At 42.2% G+C, this 22,450-nt stretch overlaps 4 protein-coding genes across 5 annotated transcripts; 2 read left to right on the top strand and 2 right to left on the bottom strand.

The window, feature by feature from the left end:
• Window positions 1-524: 524 nt before the first annotated feature.
• Window positions 525-4,094, top strand: LOC134632651 (probable crossover junction endonuclease EME2). Its single transcript, XM_063481378.1, has 8 exons — window positions 525-1,372; window positions 1,926-2,047; window positions 2,170-2,271; window positions 2,365-2,489; window positions 2,609-2,672; window positions 3,154-3,269; window positions 3,353-3,542; window positions 3,619-4,094. Exons 1-8 carry the CDS (start codon window positions 952-954, stop codon window positions 3,772-3,774), a joined length of 1,296 nt encoding a protein of 431 aa, XP_063337448.1. The 5' UTR covers window positions 525-951; the 3' UTR covers window positions 3,775-4,094.
• A 391-nt stretch (window positions 4,095-4,485) lies between these two features.
• Window positions 4,486-9,887, bottom strand: LOC134632649 (SPRY domain-containing SOCS box protein 3-like). Of its 2 annotated transcripts, none has more exons than XM_063481377.1 (7): window positions 9,802-9,887; window positions 7,532-7,667; window positions 6,857-7,037; window positions 6,141-6,328; window positions 5,940-6,042; window positions 5,736-5,861; window positions 4,486-5,161 (listed from the first exon to the last, which is right to left on the bottom strand). In XM_063481377.1, exons 1-7 carry the CDS (start codon window positions 9,840-9,842, stop codon window positions 4,653-4,655), a joined length of 1,284 nt encoding a protein of 427 aa, XP_063337447.1. In that variant the 5' UTR covers window positions 9,843-9,887; the 3' UTR covers window positions 4,486-4,652. The 2 variants fall into 2 exon arrangements, with proteins under 2 accessions (XP_063337447.1, XP_063337446.1); XM_063481376.1 differs by having other exon boundaries at window positions 7,532-7,700; window positions 9,802-9,872.
• A 1,423-nt stretch (window positions 9,888-11,310) lies between these two features.
• Window positions 11,311-15,194, top strand: nubp2 (nucleotide binding protein 2 (MinD homolog, E. coli)). Its single transcript, XM_063481374.1, has 7 exons — window positions 11,311-11,388; window positions 11,829-11,944; window positions 12,139-12,337; window positions 12,612-12,766; window positions 13,009-13,119; window positions 13,325-13,394; window positions 13,848-15,194. The coding sequence occupies exons 1-7, from the start codon at window positions 11,355-11,357 to the stop codon at window positions 13,985-13,987; spliced, it is 825 nt and encodes a 274-aa protein (XP_063337444.1). The 5' UTR covers window positions 11,311-11,354; the 3' UTR covers window positions 13,988-15,194.
• On the bottom strand, window positions 14,353-21,932 carry LOC134632648 (V-type proton ATPase 16 kDa proteolipid subunit c-like). The gene is made up of 3 exons (XM_063481375.1): window positions 21,633-21,932; window positions 16,901-17,084; window positions 14,353-15,830 (listed from the first exon to the last, which is right to left on the bottom strand). Exons 1-3 carry the CDS (start codon window positions 21,706-21,708, stop codon window positions 15,623-15,625), a joined length of 468 nt encoding a protein of 155 aa, XP_063337445.1. The 5' UTR covers window positions 21,709-21,932; the 3' UTR covers window positions 14,353-15,622.
• Window positions 21,933-22,450: the final 518 nt, after the last annotated feature.

The raw sequence follows: 22,450 nt of genomic DNA, 5'->3' as shown, positions 1-22,450 counted from the left end.
CTAAATAGTATATAAGTATATTTACGGTGGCCGCTAGATACAAAGCATGTACAAATCCCGAAGCACGTAAAAACTCCGAAGCACGTCAAAACTCCAAAACACGTAAAAATTCCGAAGCATGTACAAACCCTGAAGCATGTACAAACACCAAAACACGTCAAAATTCCAAAACACGTAAAAATTCCGAAGCATGTACAAACCCTGAAGCATGTACAAACACCAAAACATGTAAAAACTCCAAAACACGTAAAAACTCTGACGCACGTACAAACGCCAACTCAAGTACAAAACACAATAGAAGTGCTCCAGGATGCTAGGCGCAGTGTTGACCTTTTGTTACCTAGTGGCTTTACATGCCAGGAAGTACCAATGACCAGATTTGGTGTGTGGTAGTAAGAGGTAAATGAAATTTTTTTGAATTATTTGAATATATATGAGTGCTTGTGTATAAATACACAAACAATACACATATGCTTTCAATTGTTTAATTTAAGTAGGTAGGTAGCTCTGTTTTGGAAGTTCAGTTAACGCTAGAAATGTATTTTGGAGTTTGTACATGCTTTGGAGATTGTATGTGCTTTGTCTCTAGGGGCCACCCTATATATTTATATATACACATATATAAATAAAACCACAGGGTTTTTTTACATTAGTAATTCCTTTTGAGCATAATTTTATATTGTTGTTAATAATAAATTAATTAAAGCAACAAAACAACCTGAAGAGTCGGCTGGGACCCGAAAGACCCGACTCTTTTTAGTGAGTCGAGCCGAAAGAACTGGTTCTCTAAAAAGAGTCGGAAATCCCATCACTATCGCGCGTTTTGGGTGATTTGTCCCTCATCGAACACCATCGTGGGCTTATACAAACAATGCAGTACCACTCAGATTTTCCCAAGTTTTTTTCAGGGTTTTACAAATAAGGACTCCGACTGCGTCTTGAACATGTGAGATGTCTGTGTTACGGAGAGCTAAAACGTGGGAAATCTCTGAATCTGAGGACAGCGACGCTGAAACAAAACCCGGTTTGGGCCGCGATGACAGCAGCCAGACAGCCAGCACAGAAAAGCAGGAGCAGGGTTCACACGGTTCAGCAGCAAATAGGTGGGGGTCTGCTGCTCTGGCTCCTCCAGCAGCAGGTGGGTCCGATACACCGAGTCCTGCGAGGAAACGTCGCAGTAAGGAGGAAATAGAAGAGGACAGGCTGAAAGTGAAGGAGAGGAAGGAGGCGAGAGAGAAACAGAGAGCGGCCAGAGCCTGGGAGAAGGAGGAGAGGAGACAGGAGCAGCAGAGGAGGAGAGAGGCGGCCAAGACCCTCAAGAGTCTCCGGCCAGAAAACTGCCTCAAATGCATCACTGTCTGCATACACCCAGGTACACACGGACACAGGGATACATTTAAAAAATAAATAAATCTGTGCAGATGTAAAATGACACGGGTGTGATCTCTTTTGTGTTGACTGTATTTGTGCCATGTATGTTTAGTGTGCCCGATCCCATATCTGACTCTTAAAGAGTATTTTCTGTATTTCTAATTTACGATACAGTTTTCCACAGCAACTTTAATTCTTCAACACCCTGCATAAGCTCAAAAACGTTCACGCCCCCACTCCACAGTCATTACCAATAACAAGATGTCCAGTTTGAATTTAAGGGGGGAAAAGTGCAGCAAAGTCAAACTGCAGTCTCACATTTCCATCCTGGTCCACGTTCCCCATCAGTGACTCAATGCTCCTTGCAAGGGCCTGTCTAAATCTTTAAGAACCATTACCTAAGTACTGTTTAAGTAGTGGCTGCTGTTTCCACCCTAAAAGGCACCACCTTAAAAATGTCATTTTCCTTGACTATGACTTCTGCGGGGATGGCAGTGGGCTATATAATGCACAAAAACTCACAAATTGCTGTGTTGTTTTGTGTCTTTCTTCAGCTCTTCTGCAGCAGGATGGCTCGGACGTCCTGCTGGACACTCTGGTTTCCCTTGACTGGAAGTTCAGCATCGAGAGCAAGCAGCTCGTTGGCAGCATCGCCTGGACCCAAGATTTACCTCCGGTAAGCAGCTCACACGTCTGACATACAGAGCAGTCTGCTTTTAAATGCTCTCTTTAAATCTGGATTTAGCAATTTGCTGCATTTTTGTTGCTTCCCGTGAGGGATTACTCTTTTGGCTTTAGCAGGGAGAAGGTGGCATGGTCTCGGTGGTGGAGGAGGAAGAGCAGGTGCTTCTGGTCCTGAGTCTGGCCGATTTCATGGATGTAGTGATCTCTGTGAAAAGAGTAAGCAGTCCTTTGAGCTGTTGTAATGGTGTCATTGACTGTATGAAGGAGCTGTGGCTCCTCGAACTCACACTGCGCTCCGCCACTCCGCAGATTATCCACAGCCAAGGGGTGGAGACAGGGGTGGGGTCTTTCTGGAGTCCGATTTTGGAGTTTCTCAACCGTGATGGCAAGAAGGTGGTCACTCTGTTAGTGACAGACTCTGAGTCAGATTACAGGTCAGCTTAACCGGGAATACTTAACTTCTTCTGTTACCCAGTGGCTCCTTCACTTCTCCACTTTCTGATTCTAAGTAAAGTGTGGAAACTGTATGACCTGATCTATCGTTTGCCAACAGGTCAAACGCCCACAGTGTGCCTCTACAAATCAAATTGGGGATGGATCATCTGGACATTGAGGAGGTCAGTTTACTTTGAATCTCTTTCTTTCTTTCAAGGATTTGCGAGTCTTTCTTCCTGATTTGATCACATATACACACAACTCACCCAGCTGACCTACCTCAACTGCAATTTGCACATCAGGACACTTTGCACACTAAGTTCATTTTGCACATTAAGCTCCTTTGTACATCTATTTACATCGACATCTGCATACCTCACTTGTCTTCACTTACTTATTTTTGTACTTATTTATTTATCTTTCATTATTTTTATCCTTATTGATGTTGTTCCTTCAACCCTATCTAACTTGGCATTTGTGTATGGACAGCAAAGGAAGAATTTCATTGCACAGAGAGATGCTATTTCGTCTGTACACATGACAATAAACACTTTGAATCTTGAATCTTGAACTCGTATACATCTTCAAAAAAGCTTGATGGATAACAAATAGCTTTCTCTCTCTCTCTCTCTCTCTCTCTATTCGAAACGCTTTCATCTCCAGGTTCTCGTGTATCTACAGCTCTACAAAAATATCTCCGTGGTTTTCCTGGATAGCTGGCAGGAGGTCACTGATCATGTTTGTGCTGTCACCAAAGCTTTGTCCAAACGCCCTTTCAAGTATGCCACAGTTCTGTGCCCTGACATAGACAGTATAGCGGCTGACTGTGAATTAATGAAACCTCCACTTTGTTCTTTTGCAGACTCCTGACAGAGGGAGCAGAACTGCCCTTTTGCGTGGATGGCTCATGGGCCAGTGGGGTCCGGGTAGAGAAGGATGGCTCCGGCCTGATTCAGGTCTGGAGCAGGCAGATCCAGCAGCTGAACAGAGTCAGCCCTGCCGTGGCTTCTGCTGTGACCGCGTCCTATCCATCTCCCCAGCTGCTGCTACAGGTGAGGAGACGCTGTGGTCTGATAGGGTTTGCGTGAAGAAAAACTCTTCTTCTGTAATATGTTCTGTTCATTTTAGGCTTACAACAGCTTGGGGTCAGAGGAGGACAGAAAAGGGCTGCTCGCGGGCCTCTCGGCGAAAAGCGGAGGCAAAGAGAGACGCGTGGGACCGGAGATATCAGCCCGAGTCTATCGCTGCCTCACAGCCCACAACCCCCAGCTGGTCCTGGACTAATCTGAGAGCAAGAAGACCGGGAGACATCAGCGAGGACGAATCTGGTTTCTGATAATGCTCTGTCTCCGCTTGGCTGCTAATATGTTAATGTTGATGTTTACAAGTTAAAAATATGCCTTGGATTTGAGATTTACTTTCCAGGAAAAGCACTTTTTCTTCTCATCTTAAATCCTGCAGATCAAATGTATAGACTAACAGAATATAATCTGGAGTACAGGGAATAATGTGATGACTGTTTTTCAGCACAGCTTTTTGTGTATAGATAGGAGATATATAAGCTGTATAAATTGTATGTATATGTATGAATCTTTCTAGAATAAATAAGCTGAAGCAGGCATTTTCTTGTTTTTTGGTTTTATTTTAAAGAATGAACCTGAGTAAGAAAATCCATAAAGAAAAGTAGCAAAAACTGGAAATAGAAAATGAAACAAAAAAACTGCAGAGTGCAGTGCAGAGCTACCTTTGACATTTAAGCAAAATGGCGATTACAAAACACGTTTACAAAAAGTCGATTTCACAGTATCAAAAAGCACCTCTGTTCCTTCCAGAGTCTACGGCTTTCTAGAAGTTTACCTTTTGTTTGCCTCTTCTCTCTCTGAGTCTAACCTCTTTAAATGGCAGCAAGCCTCATCTCTCACTCGCGCACACACACACTCGCACACACACACTCTTTGTTCTTGTTCATTTCAACATTATGTGGAAGACAAATACTTCTTACATAGCAAACAAATAAGCAACGATCCACTCAAATGTTGGATAAAATATCTCTCTCTGTGATCAACAAAAGGAGAAATTTGTGGCAACGGTAGAAAAGCTGCGTGCCAATTTTCTTTCTTTCTTTCTTTTTTGTCAAACATCTCCTCCGCTGGACCACGTGGTCAAGTCCAACGGCACCTTTTGCACTGATAATCTTCCGGCTCGGAGCAGCAGCTCTCGTAGTCGCTGCTGGGAGGAGTTGGGGGACAGCAGCAAGCGCTGGAATGAGTTTGAGGTGTCGGGTAAGGGTCTGTGTTGGGAATCGGACTGGTGCAGGGGCTGGGGGAGGCACAGGCACTAGATAACGGGCTCGGGCTCAGGTTGGGGCAGGGGCTTGAAGGCAGGCTCGTCTTGCCGAAATCCTCCTGCTCCTCTGAGGGTTCGGGGCCGCTGCTGAGACTGAAGACCCAGCCCAGCTGTATGTGGAGGAGGACACGCAGGCCGGGGGGCAGATCCAGGGCATTAAACAGGTCTGGGCAGCACGGCAACATTTGGCGCAGCCTTGCACAGCAAAGGTACTGCAGGGAGGTGGGTGTATAGCAGGCCCGCATCACCTTCATGCTGCTCTTGGCTGCTGTGGAGCACACCATGGGGTACAACTTCTTGTTGTGTAACCTTGTTGCAGCCACACCTGTTGGCAGGAGAGGCAGAGCCCATTAGGATTATTAGAATACGCAGACAAACGTAACTAACTGAAAAATGGATGCAGTCCGTTCGCCCTAAACCAGTTACCTACATCTCTAATGCGGCTATACCCCCACCCCCCGACGGCGCCAGCTGCTTGAAGGTTGACGCCGAGGAGAACAACAACATTCTTCCAAGAGATATGATAACGAGAACGACCTGACTCTCTGCCCTATTCCTCAAGGCCACCTGCGTAGGCTGCGGACTGTTGATCGTGGCCTAACAGGCGAAAGGACACTTTCTCAGGCTGAACTCAGGACACACACCCCGACACGCACACATGCACACTAATACTGATATGCACTCACCACACTCCCTTCCCCAGATCCAGCGCCTCCTCCCATGCTTACCTCCCACCCGATGGAGACAGCGGCTCAGCTGGAGGCGCGAGTAATCGCAGCGACCATGACCACTGTGTACATCGGTGTGTATGGTCGACTAGGTCTGTCATTTCAACTGCAGGCAACTGTAACCAACAAATAAAGCTTATCCTTATCCTTAAAACGCAGGAAAACACAAACCTATGCAGTGCCGGTTCTTGTAGAAGGTGAGTGTGCCGTGCCACGTATCCAGGTGCACTCCGATGATCGAGCCTTGACCGAACCGAGAAGAGAATTTTATTTTGTCCCCTTTGTGCTGGAACAGACCTTTGAACACACAGAGAAACATTTTTGTTTTATTTACTGTTTTCTTATCAATCAAAGTCATTATATCTGATAACGCACCGGTGTAGGAGAGCCCCCAGCTGTCTTCATCATGGCCCAGGAGACTGCCAAAGTTGTAGTTGAACTTCTCCAGGTTCACCTCTGAAGTTCCAACTCCCACCATCTACACCAGAAAAGCAAAACAAAACAAAAATTTAAAAAATTTTCATTTTCAGGTTACTTTGTTACAACTTTAGTATTCTTTTAGCTTCTCTTATGCACCATATCTGTCCCATAGACAGGGGAGGTCATCTTGATTTCCCAGTAGTGTTGGCCGTCTGCGAGCTCCTTGTTGCCGCGGATTGCAGCGGTGCCGCAGCTGTAGTCTGAGTGAAAGCTCACCTTCCTGTTGTCACAGCTCAGAAAGGCTCCAGAGGACTTACAGTGGTCATCCCACACCCAGTCAAAACCTGGACACAGGTCATGCACAAGCAGTTATGCCAGATGTTCTTCCAAGAACGAAGCACACCGACGTTTCTTGGCTTTTCATCTACCGCCACTTTAAGGCTGTTCATCGTGTAGTTTTGAGGGATCTGTGATCAAAGAGCTTTAAACTTCATGGCACCCCTGTATGCTGTGCTCAGTATAATTTGCAGATGGTAACATCTTAATGGGTAAATGTTACAGCTGCTTTTCATGAGCGTGTTAGATCTATCGGTGTGTACGTGACTCTCAGCCTTCTTATTCTGTTCATGAGTTTGCAAAGGAAATAAATGAAGATGTTGATTTCTGACCATCCTGAACCTTAAACATGACACTGATAGTGAAAGCTTGGCACAAATCGCACCTTTACAAAGCACAGAAGTTGGAATATGAATGAATATAGTGTTAATATTCCCCGACAGACAGCCGTAAGCATATAAAGACTCTACAACATGCCTAAATTATAATATTATTTACATGCATCTTTATGCTGTCTTTCATCAGCTTCTGCTCACCCTTATCCTCCTCCCCATAGAGACAGTCACTGATGACGCCAAGAGCCGGACTGAGCTCTTCCTCTGGGTCACAGTGGAAGAAAGACTCCCGTTTCACTGGTACTGTCCTTGGCAATGCCACCACCTCAGAGACAGTCTGGAAACCGGCCCGGTAATCCACCTCAGGCTCCAAGTCACTGATCTGGTTGACGCAAACATTACAAACAGGATCCTGTAAGTCCACGGACGTGGCCCTAGTCCAGGGGGGCAGTGAGCTCCAGCAGTAGAGCTGAATCAGGATCACAAAAAATTGCTACCAAAGAGCAACATAGGTTGCCAAGGCTGAATCAAAAAAAAGGGGGAAGTTTGCAATCTAAAGAGCCAGACGGGAACTTGTGTGCTTTGTTTTTAAACACTGTGTATCACTGGTGATGTGAGGTCATGCATACAAGCAAGTAAACTTAGAAGTTTTTTTAAAAGTACTGGGCGTGCTGTCATGTCATGACCACATTTCACACACTGCACTGCTATTCCAGAAAGTGAACAGTCCAAGTGGAAAAACTTGCTGTACTTACTCTAAATAGAACTATTCTGTTTCACCTTGCACGAATACGGTTCTTGATTTCCAGTGAAACCGTTTTTCCATTTAGCCCAGTTTCAATTATATTCCAGTAAACACAAACAGGAAAGTCTCACCTGTGCGACTGTCCGACCCTCCTGTTCCTCTCTGTCTGATGACTGGATCACAGCCATGGCATCTGTCTCTTGCCAGGTTTGACTCCAGGCCAAATGCCGAGCCCGTCCGTTTCTGCCTCTTCTTAGCATTGCAGTTCTGTGGAAAGCCAACCCAGCACCTGATGACCAGCTGGCACAAGTACAGGAGGCCACGTATTTCTTATTTATGTCAAGTGCAGTCACTGCTAAACTCCTGCTTAGCACAGTACGTGTACTTGTTAAATATCAACACTTCACCAAGTTCTTTTGATTCCTCATAGGCATCCGATGGAAGACAACACACTGCTCAGTAGATCATTTCACACTTTTATTCTCTTACACATTACTTCTAGAAGAGAGATGCTTCCTGCATGACACGTTGTCGCGGATCTCAAAATGGTGGTGCGCCCCTAACAGTTTCATTACCAGCTCTCTCATTCTAGTATAAACAACAGTGTTTCAGCAACTTTTCACTAGAAGATGGTCCCCTGTTATCTACTTTTTCCCAGGCAAGCGTGAGCGAGAGTCTACAGCATTCCACTCCCCAAGGACACATAGCCTAATGCCTTTATTTTTCAGGCCGTGTCCACTTAATACTTCACTATATAATTATTTGACGCTTTAGTTAATATAAAGCATAGAATTGAGGCACTTGAAATAATTTTATGTCAACATACTATAAGTAAGATATGTACTTTTTAAACCTGTACCTACATGTCTAATAAGAAACTCATGATGTGCGCCCCGCCGCATAAAATCTGGTGAGGGTCATCTAGGAATAAGCAGCATACTGACTTATCTGAATTTAACTGCAAAATAAGGCCCAGGCCCAAAAACATGTCTGAGCCACCTCTCACTGATATCATATTTCACCAGTTTCTAACAAACCTGCAGGGCAACTGAAAGTAGGTCAATCCAAACTACTCTCTGTCAGTTCAGCTGTTTTTTTGGGTTTTTTTTGCTGACCTTATTTTTCACTTCCATATATGATATTACAGTTAGAGACAAGCGGCACGATTTACTGTGAGGAAGCCTTTCTAGTCACCTCGAATGATCTTTGTGTGCCAGCTTCTCTATTTCCATCTGTCCCATATGCCACAGTTAGCAACAGGATGTGTTTTCATGCACGCCTTCGACTTTTTAAAGCTGACCCCCATGCTTCACAGGACTCCCAGGGTCACCTGACCCACTGATTGTAATAAGTAACAGCAATTACAGCTAAAATAAGAAACCCATATCATTTGTATCATGTGATTTTAGCTGTTAACAGAGCAATAATTCAATTCAGTTTTATTTATATGGCACCAAATCACAACAGTAGTCGTCTCAAGCTGTAACGTAAAGATTCCAACAAGCATATGACCACCTTTGAGCAAGAACTTGGCAACAGTGGGGAGGAAAACAGGCTGGAAACTCTGGCAGAAACAGGCTCAGGGAGTGGCAGCCAGTAAACAGCTATAAAATGCGCGCACACTATTGAGACTACATGCTGACTGCAGTCAATTACAAATGAAGCTGTCAACAACACTGTTTTCATTCTTAGTTAGCTTTACTCGTTAAAAACACTGTAATTACAAATGTAATAACCAGAACATCACCAGACTGTGTGCTTTTTAAAACATCGAATCTAATCTTATTCAAACTGTTTACCAAATGCACAATCACATGCCTCAATGGCAGCGTTTGCCTCTCTGAAATGTGCCCTTGTTTACAAAAAACATGAGTAGCAGACTTATTATACCCTGTAATAACATACAGTTAACAACCCAAACCATAACCAGAGCCTTTATTTGCTAAAAACTACACATCTTGAGTTGTTAACTCTCTTGGTTAATGCCTGCAGGGAACAGCTGGTTACCGCTTTGCAAACAGGTGCAGGAGATGAGTGCCATTAATTTAGATTAGTTAGTCTGGAGCTAGTCTCATTTTAATTGGGCCTTACCCTACATTACTCTAAATGCATCATCATCATCATCCGGAGCACCGAGTTAGAGCAGCTCCTTTGTCAGTCTATGTAAGGACAGGTATGGTGCCAATGGACTGCCACAGCAATAATGAAGGCACGTTTAAAACTACTGAAAATGTACGCATGTACCTGAATCTGATCCATTTCCTCATGAAGGATTGCTGTCTACTTCATAACGCTTGCCGTGAATCGTTCCGTTAAATATGATCAGATCCTTTATCTTAACACATATATAACAGGCAGTGCAACAGGACTGTGTGATTCCCAGCAGGAATTCTGTGCTTACCTTGCAGTAGTCTTCCTGCTCACTGTCTTGCAGTGGCTCATTGGTGTGTCTCTATATCCGAGTGTGTCACGGGTGCAGTGTGCATCTGTCCCACTTCTCACAAGACAGAAGTAAACATTACTTCTCCACGCCCTCTTCACAGCTTATTGGATAAGACCTGTGTGGAGGAGGAGTTCATGCTGGTTTGTGTAGTCACCTAGTTGCGGTATTTATAAAGCATAATAACTATATATTAATTATATATAGGGTATATTCATGCTGTGGGATTGTTGCTACTGAACAGATTCTGATCTGTGGGTTGCTGATAATACAAACCTGGAGGCGAATAAGTTGGCTAAAAACGCTGAAAGGAAAGAAGGGGAAAAAGTAGTCCCTTTCTATAATAAATTATTTGTAAATTATTTCATAAATAAAAAGGCAGACTGTGATGAGGTGTTTTGGTCTGTACTGTTGTGTTTGTATTTCCCACACTGTATGTCTACAAAAAAAAGAAAAGAAAAAAAGGCTGAAAATGCGTGCACTTCTATTTCAGGCGAAGTTTTGTGTTTGAAATGGAAAGACGAATTGTGAAAACACATCTTCAGTACGATACATTTAAGAAAAAGAGAGAACGCTAAAGAGGAAAATCAAATCCATGGGCATGGGTGTTGTGCGTCACTCCCAAATTTCTCTAAAATGGGCTTGGCACTCCTCTCGTAATAAAGTCTTATAACCTCAAAAACTATAAACCATATTCATCCGCTTTTAAGTCCGTGAGCGTCCCAACAAGTTTTTTGTGTGTTCCCAGTCTTTACGCAACAGCAAGGTTAATAAAAGCAGGGTTTTTTTTCTGCTTTTCTCCAAAAAGCTCTAGATGGAAATAAAATTTAACTACATTGGATATATTCTGTTTAAAAGAAGCTTTAACTACTATTTGTTGGTAAAAAATAAATAAATAAATAAATAAATAAATAAATAAAATAAAATGGCTGTAGAGTGAAAATTATGCGCATGCGGGCAGGTTGAAGATTTTTGTGCTTTTCCCACTGAAAACTGGGCTCTCCACTCTGGCTTTCGAAAGTTCAGTTCATTAACTTGAATAGTGGATAGAAAATATTATTACTTTTCAAAAGTCATTGAAAAAACGTAAAATAGACAGTGGACAGAGTAAACAACATTGGTCTTTCGCTGCTTTGCCACAACCCCACCAAATATCGCCTAAATATCTATGATGCGTTTACACAGAAGTAAAGTATTTTAAACACTGCATTTAATTAAAACTGTTGCTTTCTGATCAGATAACAGTCTCAAACAAAGATACAAATTTGGCGTGGTAGGACTTTACATTTCGACCCAGATTAAAATACTCATAATGATCACCATTATCATGCAGTCAAGGGCGAGTTTACTCTGTGTTTTTGAACGTTTGCTTCGCTCTTGAATGCAGCGCACTACCCTTCAGAAACCTATTGGTTGTATTTAAAGGAAGGCGGGACTTGGATGTAGGATGTATTGTATGATTGGATAGGTGCTGCGTGACTATATCGGAAGTTGATGCCTCCTGTTCTGTGTGCATGTTTGAGATCCAAAATATGGAAGAAATTAATGGTAAGTCGAAGTTACCGGCGAACAAAATTTTCACGAAGTATTCGCAGATACCTGCAGTTTTTAATTCTCATGTATTTTGTGTATCGTCATGCTAGGAGACGGTAGTTGACGGTTAATTTAGCCAATTAATTACCAGAAGCTAACTGACCGTTTCAGATTATGTTTGACTGTCGTTTGCTAAGGTTTAACCATCGTGTCGTTCAATACTCAATAAAAGGCCTTCATCGCCTTAGAAAAGTGAATGTTTGTTATAAGCATGTATAATTATATAGTTACTGTGCACTGTAATGACAGTAACTTGATGCTGAACTTGTGAACTGGGCTCGTACCCTCCGCACTATCTAAAACCTGTTTCCAGATTAGGTAGAGCGTCTCACAGCTTGTTTAAATTTAAACTAATAAAGGCTTAATTTATTAGTTTTTTCTGCTTTTTAAATCAGATGGAAACTTGGCCCAGGTCCGACACGTTGTGTTGGTTCTGTCAGGGAAAGGAGGAGTGGGAAAGAGCACCATCACCACAGAGCTGGCCCTGGCCCTGAAGCATGCTGGGAAGAAGGTGAGCTTAGTTCATGTCAAGATATGCCACCATGCTGTTATATTACAACACATCATAATGCTTAATTGGATTCATTATTTTTTTTAAAATGGAGAAATCACCCATCATTGTTACTGTTTTGTTTTGTTTTGCTATGCCCGACTATGTTCATACAAATGCGAAGCAACTCATTCAGGAACTTCTGGTTTAATCAGGTTGGCATCCTCGATGTTGACCTCTGTGGACCAAGCATTCCTCGTATGCTGAGTATGGGCCGGCCCGATGTGCACCAGTGTGACTCGGGTTGGGTGCCGGTATACACTGACGCCCAGAAGAGCTTGGCCCTTATGTCTATTGGCTTTCTATTGGAGGACCCAGATGAAGCTGTGGTGTGGAGGGGTCCCAAGAAAACAGGTATCTGCTAGACTGCTAATCTGAAAGGCTTGAACTGTACAAGACCTGCGAAGGTGCCCTTCAAGACATCCTTTGAGGTCTTGAAGGGCACCACAAACAAGCACGCTGTGCTTCCCAAGAAGCTCCAACCCTGTGTGCATTTACAGTACTAAGTTTAAGTAATTGTGCAATGTGACTGTTCGCATCGCCAGCCCAGTGTTTGAAGACTTTGCTGTTGAGCTCAAGTTTCTTCTACCCTTCATACTATCCATGTCTGCATGTGCTTTACCCACAGCTTTGATTGGTCAGTTTGTGTCAGATGTAGCTTGGGGAGAGCTGGATGTGCTGCTGGTGGACACACCGCCCGGGACATCAGATGAGCATTTGGCCGTACTGGAAAACCTTAAGAAGCACAGAGTGGATGGAGCCATTTTGGTCACCACCCCTCAGGTACATATCAGACTGAGGCAATAAAAAACATATGTGTTGTATAGTAAGGTAAATAAGAACACTGACCATCACTGCACCTCTGTTGTGTAGTATTTTCTGCAAAGACCAAAATATGTAGTCATATATTCCTTTTATTGGGGTCATTATTACAGACAGAACTGCTGGACCACCTAATGCATGCTAATAAAAACACTCTTTTATGAATGACACTCAAAGTAAGTTGGTCATGTATTTTCTTACAGGCAGTATCTACAGGTGATGTGAGAAGAGAGATCACCTTCTGCAAGAAGACAGGTGTACGGATCCTGGGCATCGTAGAGAACATGAGTGGATTTGTTTGTCCACACTGCTCTGTGAGTGAGCCTTTATGCTGCTGTTTATTTGTTCTACTGAAATATACAACTTATCAGACCTTTTAATATGTCCTCAGTTATTTACTCACCAAACTATATATGTTTATTTAGCACTCTTCTAGTCTTATCTCCATTTTTTTGGTTCTCCATTTAGTATAACCTGATTTTATTTTAATCATTACTTTTTTCTTTTTCTTTTTTTAAGGAGTGCAGTAATGTATTCTCAAAGGGCGGTGGTGAAGAGTTGGCCAAAATGACTGGGTCTATGTTTCTAGGTGAGAGTCACAGCAGTGAATTACTTGTAATGCTAGCATGCAGCCACAAGGTGTCTCGGTACACTAGCAGGAAGTGTCACTCCTGACCCACCGTTCATGATTCTGGGGGTTTTCCATCACTTCCATGCTGCTCAAAGTCTATGCAGACACTTTGTTCAAATGAATAACTGATCAGTAGGTGTCACTCAGATGAATAGATAATTTAATAATTTCTCCTGACTGCGTAACCACTTTGTGTGAAAATCAATAATGCAGCTAGATCAGCTTACCAGTGGCATTGAGTCACCAGCTTTATATTAAAGTGCTGTACAGCTTTAGCCAGCACACAAAACTATAGCACATTTCATCAATGACTAATTTGAGTTGCACTGCTAACAGGATGCTGGGATGTGTATTAAGAATTAACCTCATGTGGTTCATGTAGGATCAGTCATCTCTTTTCACTCATTTCAGGTTCTGTGCCATTGGATCCTCTTCTCAGCGCCAGTATAGAGGAGGGCAGAGACTTCGCACAGTCATTTCCTGACAGTGCCACCTTCAGTGCCATTAGCAGTATTTCTCAGACTTTGCTCAACAGCCTACAAACTGACTGAGACAGATTTTGCATATTTGTGCTGTGAAAACTACATGAGAAGTGTTGACTTCCTGTCTTTTTTAGTTCCAGCCTTATGTAACCATTTACTGATCATGCTAGTAGTATCCGTTATCTCTGCTGCACAGCAGACTTTGTGCATATCCGTCTGCTGAAGCTGCACTTGTTGTGGTTTGAAGATTGTCGGCTCTGAGCGCGGAACAAAACATAAAGAGATAACTACTGTTAACAACTCAGCTGACCTTTCTTTGTATGTTGTTCTGTAATACGATGGTAAGCTGTGCTGCCCAAGAGAGGCTTTAAACGACAGTAAAATATGGAGTACTGAAAACGCTACAGTCTGTGTGTTTGGACGCAAGTCAAATCTAAGTTGGAATCTTCTTTAATTCAATTGTGAAAACATTCACGTCGACACATCAGGATAAATTCAATACCAGTGATAATACAGGTTTGTCGATTGGTGCTTCGGTAAAATGCGTCAGCAGCAGTGCCATTTTCAGAAAACAGACTCCAGATCAAATTGGTCAAGTCCATGTAGGAAACTAGGTCGAATCTTGCATACTAATCTCCCCGTTACGTCCTACAACACATCTCCCAAACACCATTAAACCCTCATTTTTTGCAATGATATATTATTTGCATCATAAATCTTGATTCTTGATCTGGATCATAATCTTCTGAAACCAGCCTGCGCTTCAGGTTCATATTCCAACAGCAACAAAACACTAAAACCCATGCAGGATTCTTACGGCTGGAATGTGGAAGAGATGAAGTACATCCACGGATGAGGGGAGGAGAAGGGGGCAGGTGAATAAGATGGAGAGGAGATGAAATGTGGAAATTACACTTGTGAGACCCCAACACAGGGCACACACACCTTTAATGCAAACAGCAGTACTACAGGAAAAACACTGAAGTTTGAGAATGTTCGCGTAATGATTAGAATACAGCTACACATAAAACTCCCACTCCACCAGCAACATACTAAAGGCAATCTTAATTATTAAACCAAGAATTACATCCAGAGGAATTCCAACCACTTATCACGATTAACCCACAGTGCATTAAATCTATCTATATAGATATTTATATGTCTATATATTTATATATGTATATGTCCTGGGGAATTAAGAGACTTTTGCTGCATTAAACAGTTCAAAGAACAATTTCTTATAAATAAAATCAGTGGAAAAAAAAAAAAAAAAAAAGATTTTTAGTCCATACACATTTCTCTTTACAAATAGATCCTCAAGATTAATGCAGAAACTGTGTCAACTCCCAGGCTGATATGGGAGGAGAGGGAAAAAAAAGAAAAGAAGCTGTACGGCCCTTTGGTCAGCTCTCTAAGACCAGAGGCCAAGCTGCCCAGGCTGGCCTCAAAGCCTGAAATAAGTGGAGGGAGAAAAGGAATCTTCATCATACAATTGTTTTTAAACACACGCACACACCCACACACGAGACAGACAAATCACTACATTGCGCATTTACAAGTTGACTATCAAATTGGGACGACTGTACACATTGTTGAGATAAGACCATATTTATGGAGCCATTTTAATTTATTTTTACCCCTCCTGCATCACTTCTTTCATCTTGCGTGCCAAAATCCCCCGCCCAAACCCATCCCTCTCTCTTTTTAACCTTTTGTGGAGAGGATGAGAGCAACAATGAGCCCATAGAGACCCAAGACCTCAGCAAAAATCAAAATGAGGATCATGCCCACGAAAAGCCTTGGCTGCTGAGCTGTGCCCCTCACGCCCGCGTCGCCGACAATGCCGATCGCAAAACCTGCTGCCAGCCCGCTGAGGCCCACACTCAGCCCAGCTCCGAGTTGGAGGAAACTCCTGCACAGAGAGAGAGAGAGAGAGACAGACAGTGGTCAGCACAAAGATGTTGCTTTAACCTTTGAAGCTGACACGAGTCAGAGCATCTTTAAGATTAATGCGACTAATCACAGCCCGTCCTTCAATACAAGTCTAGTGACCCGAAAAGCTGATATTTCTTTTACAAGCTGTAACCAATGCAACATTTTATTCAATCACCAACATGTTCATTTGATTCTTCCCCGCAGTTACTGAGTCATACTGTTGAATCTCAGTTCAACAGTATGACTCATTCCCCATTTTTCAATTAACAGACTTTCCTTATAGCAAGGGACTCGATAGCCCAGGCAAACACTCAGAGCAGCTAAATGTCTGATGTTACTGAGTAAAAGTCATTCTGAAATTTAAAAAAAAAAGTAATGCGATATCAGAAGGAAAAAAATAGATAATGTGGTGTTCATCTCCAGATCATTACACCTTTCCATTCCATAGTAACAAAAAAAACAAAAACAAATCATGTGCGTTACTCAGTGAAGTGGCTGACTTCTCTCCAAACCAACTACTTTCCAAGTGGTAGTAAGGCTGAAAAGTGTGAAAGAAACCAAAAACGTCTGCACTTGTTCAAGTTTTACCACCACTTGGCTCCTGGTTGGCAACTGTTTGCAGAGAAGTCTGAGTTGTTCATGAAATTATTGGAAAATGCAGCAACCAAAGCAATCAGAAGGTTTTTGGTGCAAATGGCCTTTTTCACCTAGTGCCTGCCAGCAATTGCTTACTAGCTGGTTGAGGTATAGAGGTATAGATGTATAGATAGATAGTCTTTATACTTGTGTGACTTGGCCTTAGATAATGAGGGACTTGACACTCTTGATTTTCAGCAGGGATTTTCTTTGCCCTGTTCACCAACCCAGAACTCATTATTTTGAGCGAGATTGAGAGAACGTCCTTTAATGATTGAATAACCCAAATTAGAGTATAGACAATGAAATCCAAATTGTCTAAAAGCAGAACTGGACGGCCAGTCTTTCAGAAAGAAAAAGAAAAATTGCAAATTGTGCATCTATAGAAAATAACTTGTCAGGCCAACTCACTTGTAAAGAGACTGCTTCTCTGCGGTGTTGTTGGCAATCAGCACTGCTACTACCAGGCCGTAAATGGCTATGATACCCGCCATGACCACGGGGATGATTGACTTCATGATGAGCTCTGGCCTCATCACAGACATGGCAGCAATACCTGTACCGCTCTTGGCTGTGCCATAGGCTGCTCCCAAGGCTGCAAGGAATAACAGAAAAGATAACGAGTTAGATAAATAAAAACACAGCAAACTAGAGCACACAAACTACAATGCACAGGTCACAATGGGCTGGCAGACAGATGACTGAACCCAGAAGGCAGAGCTGAATAATGAAGCAGAAGCGAAACAGGAGATGGAGCAACGACACAGCTGTTAGTTTCAGTTCCCTTTAAAAATCCAACATGGCTCTACTTGGGAAATTTTCCCCTTCAAATTGAAACCAATTAAAACATTTTCTACAAATACAGATTTAGGCAATTAAATATGTATTCTCATTCAACCAATGTTATTTCAGAATTAGGCTGCAGAGCTGTACATATCACACTGAAGAACTTTGGGCTTCAGTACACACACAAAACTGCAGTGTGAATACATATTTATTCACAACCCTGCAACATCTGCTGTGTACCATCTCTAGCCTGTCAGGCTGTAAAGTAATGGGGGACGTAGAGAACAAAAAGCTTCACCAGCGAATTTAGCTCTGCTGATCTGTGACTTACAACGGCACCGTCTGCGTCACACAATCAAGTCTGACGGCAGGAGCAGAGTAAAAGAGAAAATCAATAGTTGCCCGTTTCGAAATTAGAAAAGCATAGTATAAACAAATATAGAAGAAAAGCCATCCATTAACAACAAGTCATAATTCTGCCTGACAAAAAAAGGTCAATGTGGCTCATTTCTCAATATACAAACAAAAGGCTGAAAGAGGTGGGTCGAGAATCAGAGACAGGCTGGTTTGACAAGGTTTCCTCTGTCAAAGGTGTGTGCACATTAATGCAAACCTGTTCATTCACTACAAAGCAAACACACGATCGAATCAAAGCTCTGACCACACACTGCTTACATTCTGTATGAGCCACCATTTTGGCTATAAACACATTCACATTTTTAGTGGGAAATTCAGTTTCCACAAATTCAACAATATTGCTCAATGCAGCCTTTGCACTCAAATTTTGTTACCAAGCTGGCAAATCCCATGTAACAAAATATTTGGGAATACGGGAAAAAAGTGTAAATCTGTAACCTCTCTCTTATCAGGCCGCTATGATCTTAAGCTGACCTTGTCATATCAGTGGTGTAAAAACCAAAGCCCTGACAATGTCATTTTCTTGGCTCTCTGTAGCCAACACGCAGATGATGATTAAATCTGAAAAGTCTCTTGTGAGATCATCCTTGGAGACAGCCTGGTAAACACAGCCCGAGGTGTCCTGCACTGTGTAGAGCCTGGAGAGATGGCTTTCTGGTTAGCTTAAATAAAACTAGCTGCAAGGATATCTGGCAAACAGATCTAGAGACAGACAGGAAGGAGATTCAGGCCAATCCACAAATGTGCACATGGCAGCCAGCCACACCCCCAACCCCCTCACTACTTATATTGATTTAACATCAGACCTATGATATCACTAGAGGTTAAATCACTCCTGCTCATCTACTCAGATGTGTCTTTGTATGACTGGGCATTGTTTTTTGTGAGAATTGCAAGAACCTAAAGAAGTGAGAAAAAGATCGTTTTACTTTTCATTTTGACTTTGGAGGTGCCAAACTTTCAGCCGGTGGTGTAAATGCTTTAAATCAGACGTGACACTGACCGCAGTGCTTCAATATAAAAACTGATTGAGACAGCAGCGATGTTTAAGGCATTTTCCCCAAAAGAAAACTATTATATTGATAAACCAAATGACTACAGGGCAATATGCTAACACACTTCAGGCTTCGTCTATTTAAAAGTTTAAAAAAATTCAGCCGTCCATTATCAGTGAGTGTAATACATTACAGTCAGTAATATAATCCCTCGACTATTCTTTCTTGGTACGTTTGGCCTCACTCAAGTGTGACAGGTGAGGGCTGATAAACATTCTTATTCTGTCCTGATGATTAAAAGTTTGATGTGTGGCAGAATGGTTTCTACAGTGGTGTGGAAGCAAAGCCTCTGGATTTTAATCCTAATCCCTGCAGCGTAGGTAAAGAGCTTTTCCTCCTTTCCACCCACAGAATATTTTATGTATGGGATGCCCTTATGACGTCTTGTGATGTCAGAGCAGGAGGTGCCTGCAGCTAGAGATGATCTTGCATGCGAAATGCCTACGCAGCAGACAGCCCATCCGTCTGCCATGAATGCAGATAAATGGGGAAGCACTGGTTTTGAGGAAAGAAAAGAAATTCAACATGAGGAAACTGTGCAATTTCTTCATTCGAAAACCGTTAACCAGTCTTAGAAAACAGGACTTCTAGCTGCAATGTGGAAAGGAAAAGATGCTGATTGTGAAAACTAAGACTTGCCCTGACCGATATACTGCATCAGAAGCTTGAGGGGGGATGTCTAGAGCCTATATGTGCCATCACCAATCATCTCTCAACACGGAAGACAGAGAAACAACGCAAATGTTAATTAAAGGTCAAGTAACTAAAAATCACTTTCTAAAAATGATTAAGCAGAAAAAATAAAAATAAGCTTTGCAGGAAATCAAAAATTTACTGCAGCGCAAAAGAAGCAGTTTTTCAAGCAATGAACATGCATGAACCCCACAATCAGTAGGTTTGTCAATCAGGATATAAATCTACATTTTATTTTTATTGGTTCTGCGGTGATTTATGAAGGAGGAGAAACAGAAAGAATGCTGCCACAGGAGAAGTGCTACTTGTCCCACAGATTATAACACCCTGAGAGTATCACCTGTTCTTAGCTAAAGATCACCTGACACCACTGCTGCAACTTACAGCATGTGACAGCAAGACGCCAAGTGCCGTTATTAAAAACCAAGGCATCCACTTATTTCAGCAGATGTGTTCAAACATTTTAAAATATTCTATTGTAAGAATCTTTAGCCAACCCCCTAAAGTGCGACATGCTGAGAATAAACTTAAATCGCAGACACTATTTTAGAGCTCATGTACACTGCAGTGATTGATGTCACAGAAGCACAGGCAACAATTCCTGTTAATGAAACCACAGAACAATTAGACTACTCAAAGCTGAAGCCTGATTCATAAAAAGTCCCCATTTTCGTGTATGCACGAGCCCCCTTTCTTCTCTGCAGTGTCCCACTTGTTACTCTTTCACCATCACGAACTAGAACCTCTTAGGCCATCACAGCCTTAAAAATAATAATAATTATTTCTAACATGGGACAATTACATATAACACATGATTAACTGCTGAGCATTATTACTTGCACGCAGCTCGTGAAATCTCAAGATGAGGTCTGAAAATGCCAATTTTTCACAGATCTTCAACAGTCTTGTGATGTCTTGGAAAAAAGGTATCAACAAGATAAATATGACAGAGCTTCCTCAGGCCTCGAGTTACAACTCTGTAAATTGGTCAATTAGTGGCTTGGTGGTTTTACAATCATGCTGCAACAGTTAACTTTGTCAATGTGAAATTATTTTTGAAGCGTGGAAAAACATTACTGCCGTTACACCAAATTAAAGGAAGAGAAGTATTAAATTAGGAAATAGTCCATAAAACAAATGTGACTTGTAATAAAAACAAGCAGGTATCAAAGTTCACTTTTTATATTACTTCCCACTTTCCATCTTAAAGCCCTGAAACCAGTCATGTTGAAACTGAGTTAACAATGACTTGATATTTAAAACAATTCCCTGCTGACTTCTTAACTTTAACATTCTGAAGTTAACGTGTAAGAAGATAAATACCCAGATGGCATTTCCAAGTCAGAAGGCTCATCATGTGATAATCATGTGATCTTGTGTCATTCCTTACAGCAATAAGGAAGTTAACCAGCTGATCCTGGTTTCCAGTGCTCAGTTGTAAGAAAGAGGTTTTCAACCAATGAGTAATTTCGATAACACGCCACAAACAAGACTCAAACTGTTTATGTAGAGCGAAAAAACTCGAGCTTTACGAGTTTCACTTTCTAAAATTACATCCTTTCTTATACAAATCCTACAACCTATTATCCAACACCCTTGTAGCCTTAATGCAGCAGGATGGCATTTTAGAGGAAAGTGGCAATCAACCTAACATGCCTAAAAGAAGCACCCTAACAAAAGGCTGTGTTGGGAGTGAACGATATTACAACTCAGTCTCATAATATTACTTTATTTGAATAGAGTATTGGCACGATCGTATATGTTTGCATCCCTTCCCCTCTCGTCCCTTTTGCTTTCGACAAAACAGGCTAACGCCAGAGCTAACTTTTGTAGTCGTCATCAGCTAGCCAACTAGCTTTGACTAGTCCTCGCAGTCTCATGCTGAAGCGGGAAGGCTAGCTGTGACAATTGTATTCACAAATAAATACAAACTAAAAATTAGCAAGTTGGGAAAACGCCAAAAATGACTGGCTGCACCAGCGAAGTCTAAATAAATGACTTCGAGATTAGCTTTGCCACGATAGCCAGGATAGCGGACGGCCCTCACACAGCGAGCTCGGAAAGAAGTACCATGGCTGAGATCGCCGCTTTGGGACACATGCACACACACAAAAAGGATTAAGCTGCAAAAGAAAACGGCACCACTGGTTAAATAATAAGTGACATATGAAATATAATCCTTTTATAATTACCGCTGAACACCATCGCCGCAGAGGCACCCATCGCTGAGAAGAACGGGGAGTACTCGGGGCCCTCGTTAGCCGACATTCTTTCTCACGTTTTACGGTAAAAAAAAAAAATTAACTAAATATACAAAATTAATTATATCTGGTGTGTCAAAAAGCGCACTTCACGAAACCTGTCGAAGGCCACGGAATTGAAATGCTGAAGCGACTATACTAAGAAGGAACCTTCTTGTCGCCTAACCTAACAGTGTAAACGAAACAGTCACGACTCCTGCGATAAATACCCGGCGCAGCAGTACAAAATGGCGAAGCGGAAAATATCACCTGACTGGCCGTACGGACAAAACCTATCACTGACAGGGTGAGAGGGGGGCGCAGTAAAAAAAAAAGGCTAATGATTCACTGTTCGACACGGACTGTTTACGAAAGAAAATGTACGGGTTTAAGGCGATGTTTTAATGACGTAGTCTGAGCAAAAACAGCGTTTTTGTTCTTTCTTTTCACCTTTTATTTTGAAGGTCACCCCTATTGTGCTTCGCTTTGGTATGCTCCGCTGCAGGCTTTCCCTTTGATATCTACATTTAATTCACCCTTCTGAAGAATGAGGACGAAATGATGGGTGAAAGGAATAGATATCTTTATTTATTATTTTCTACACCTTGCACCCGGGCTAGGGCCATTCAGTGGAAGGTGGTTTACAGTCAGGTGTGATATGCAGCAGTGTACCACATAACAGTAGGAGAATCCCCATTTCACTGAGATTAAGAAAGAGGAAGGGGTCATGAGAGCTCGGACCCCGAGTTAGAGATGAAGAATGTCTGCAT

Source organism: Pelmatolapia mariae, linkage group LG8 (genome assembly GCF_036321145.2).
Source record: "Pelmatolapia mariae isolate MD_Pm_ZW linkage group LG8, Pm_UMD_F_2, whole genome shotgun sequence".
Lineage (NCBI taxonomy): Eukaryota > Metazoa > Chordata > Actinopteri > Cichliformes > Cichlidae > Pelmatolapia > Pelmatolapia mariae.
Note: the sequence above shows the minus strand (reverse complement) of the source record. Positions and strands in the feature narration are given on the sequence as shown.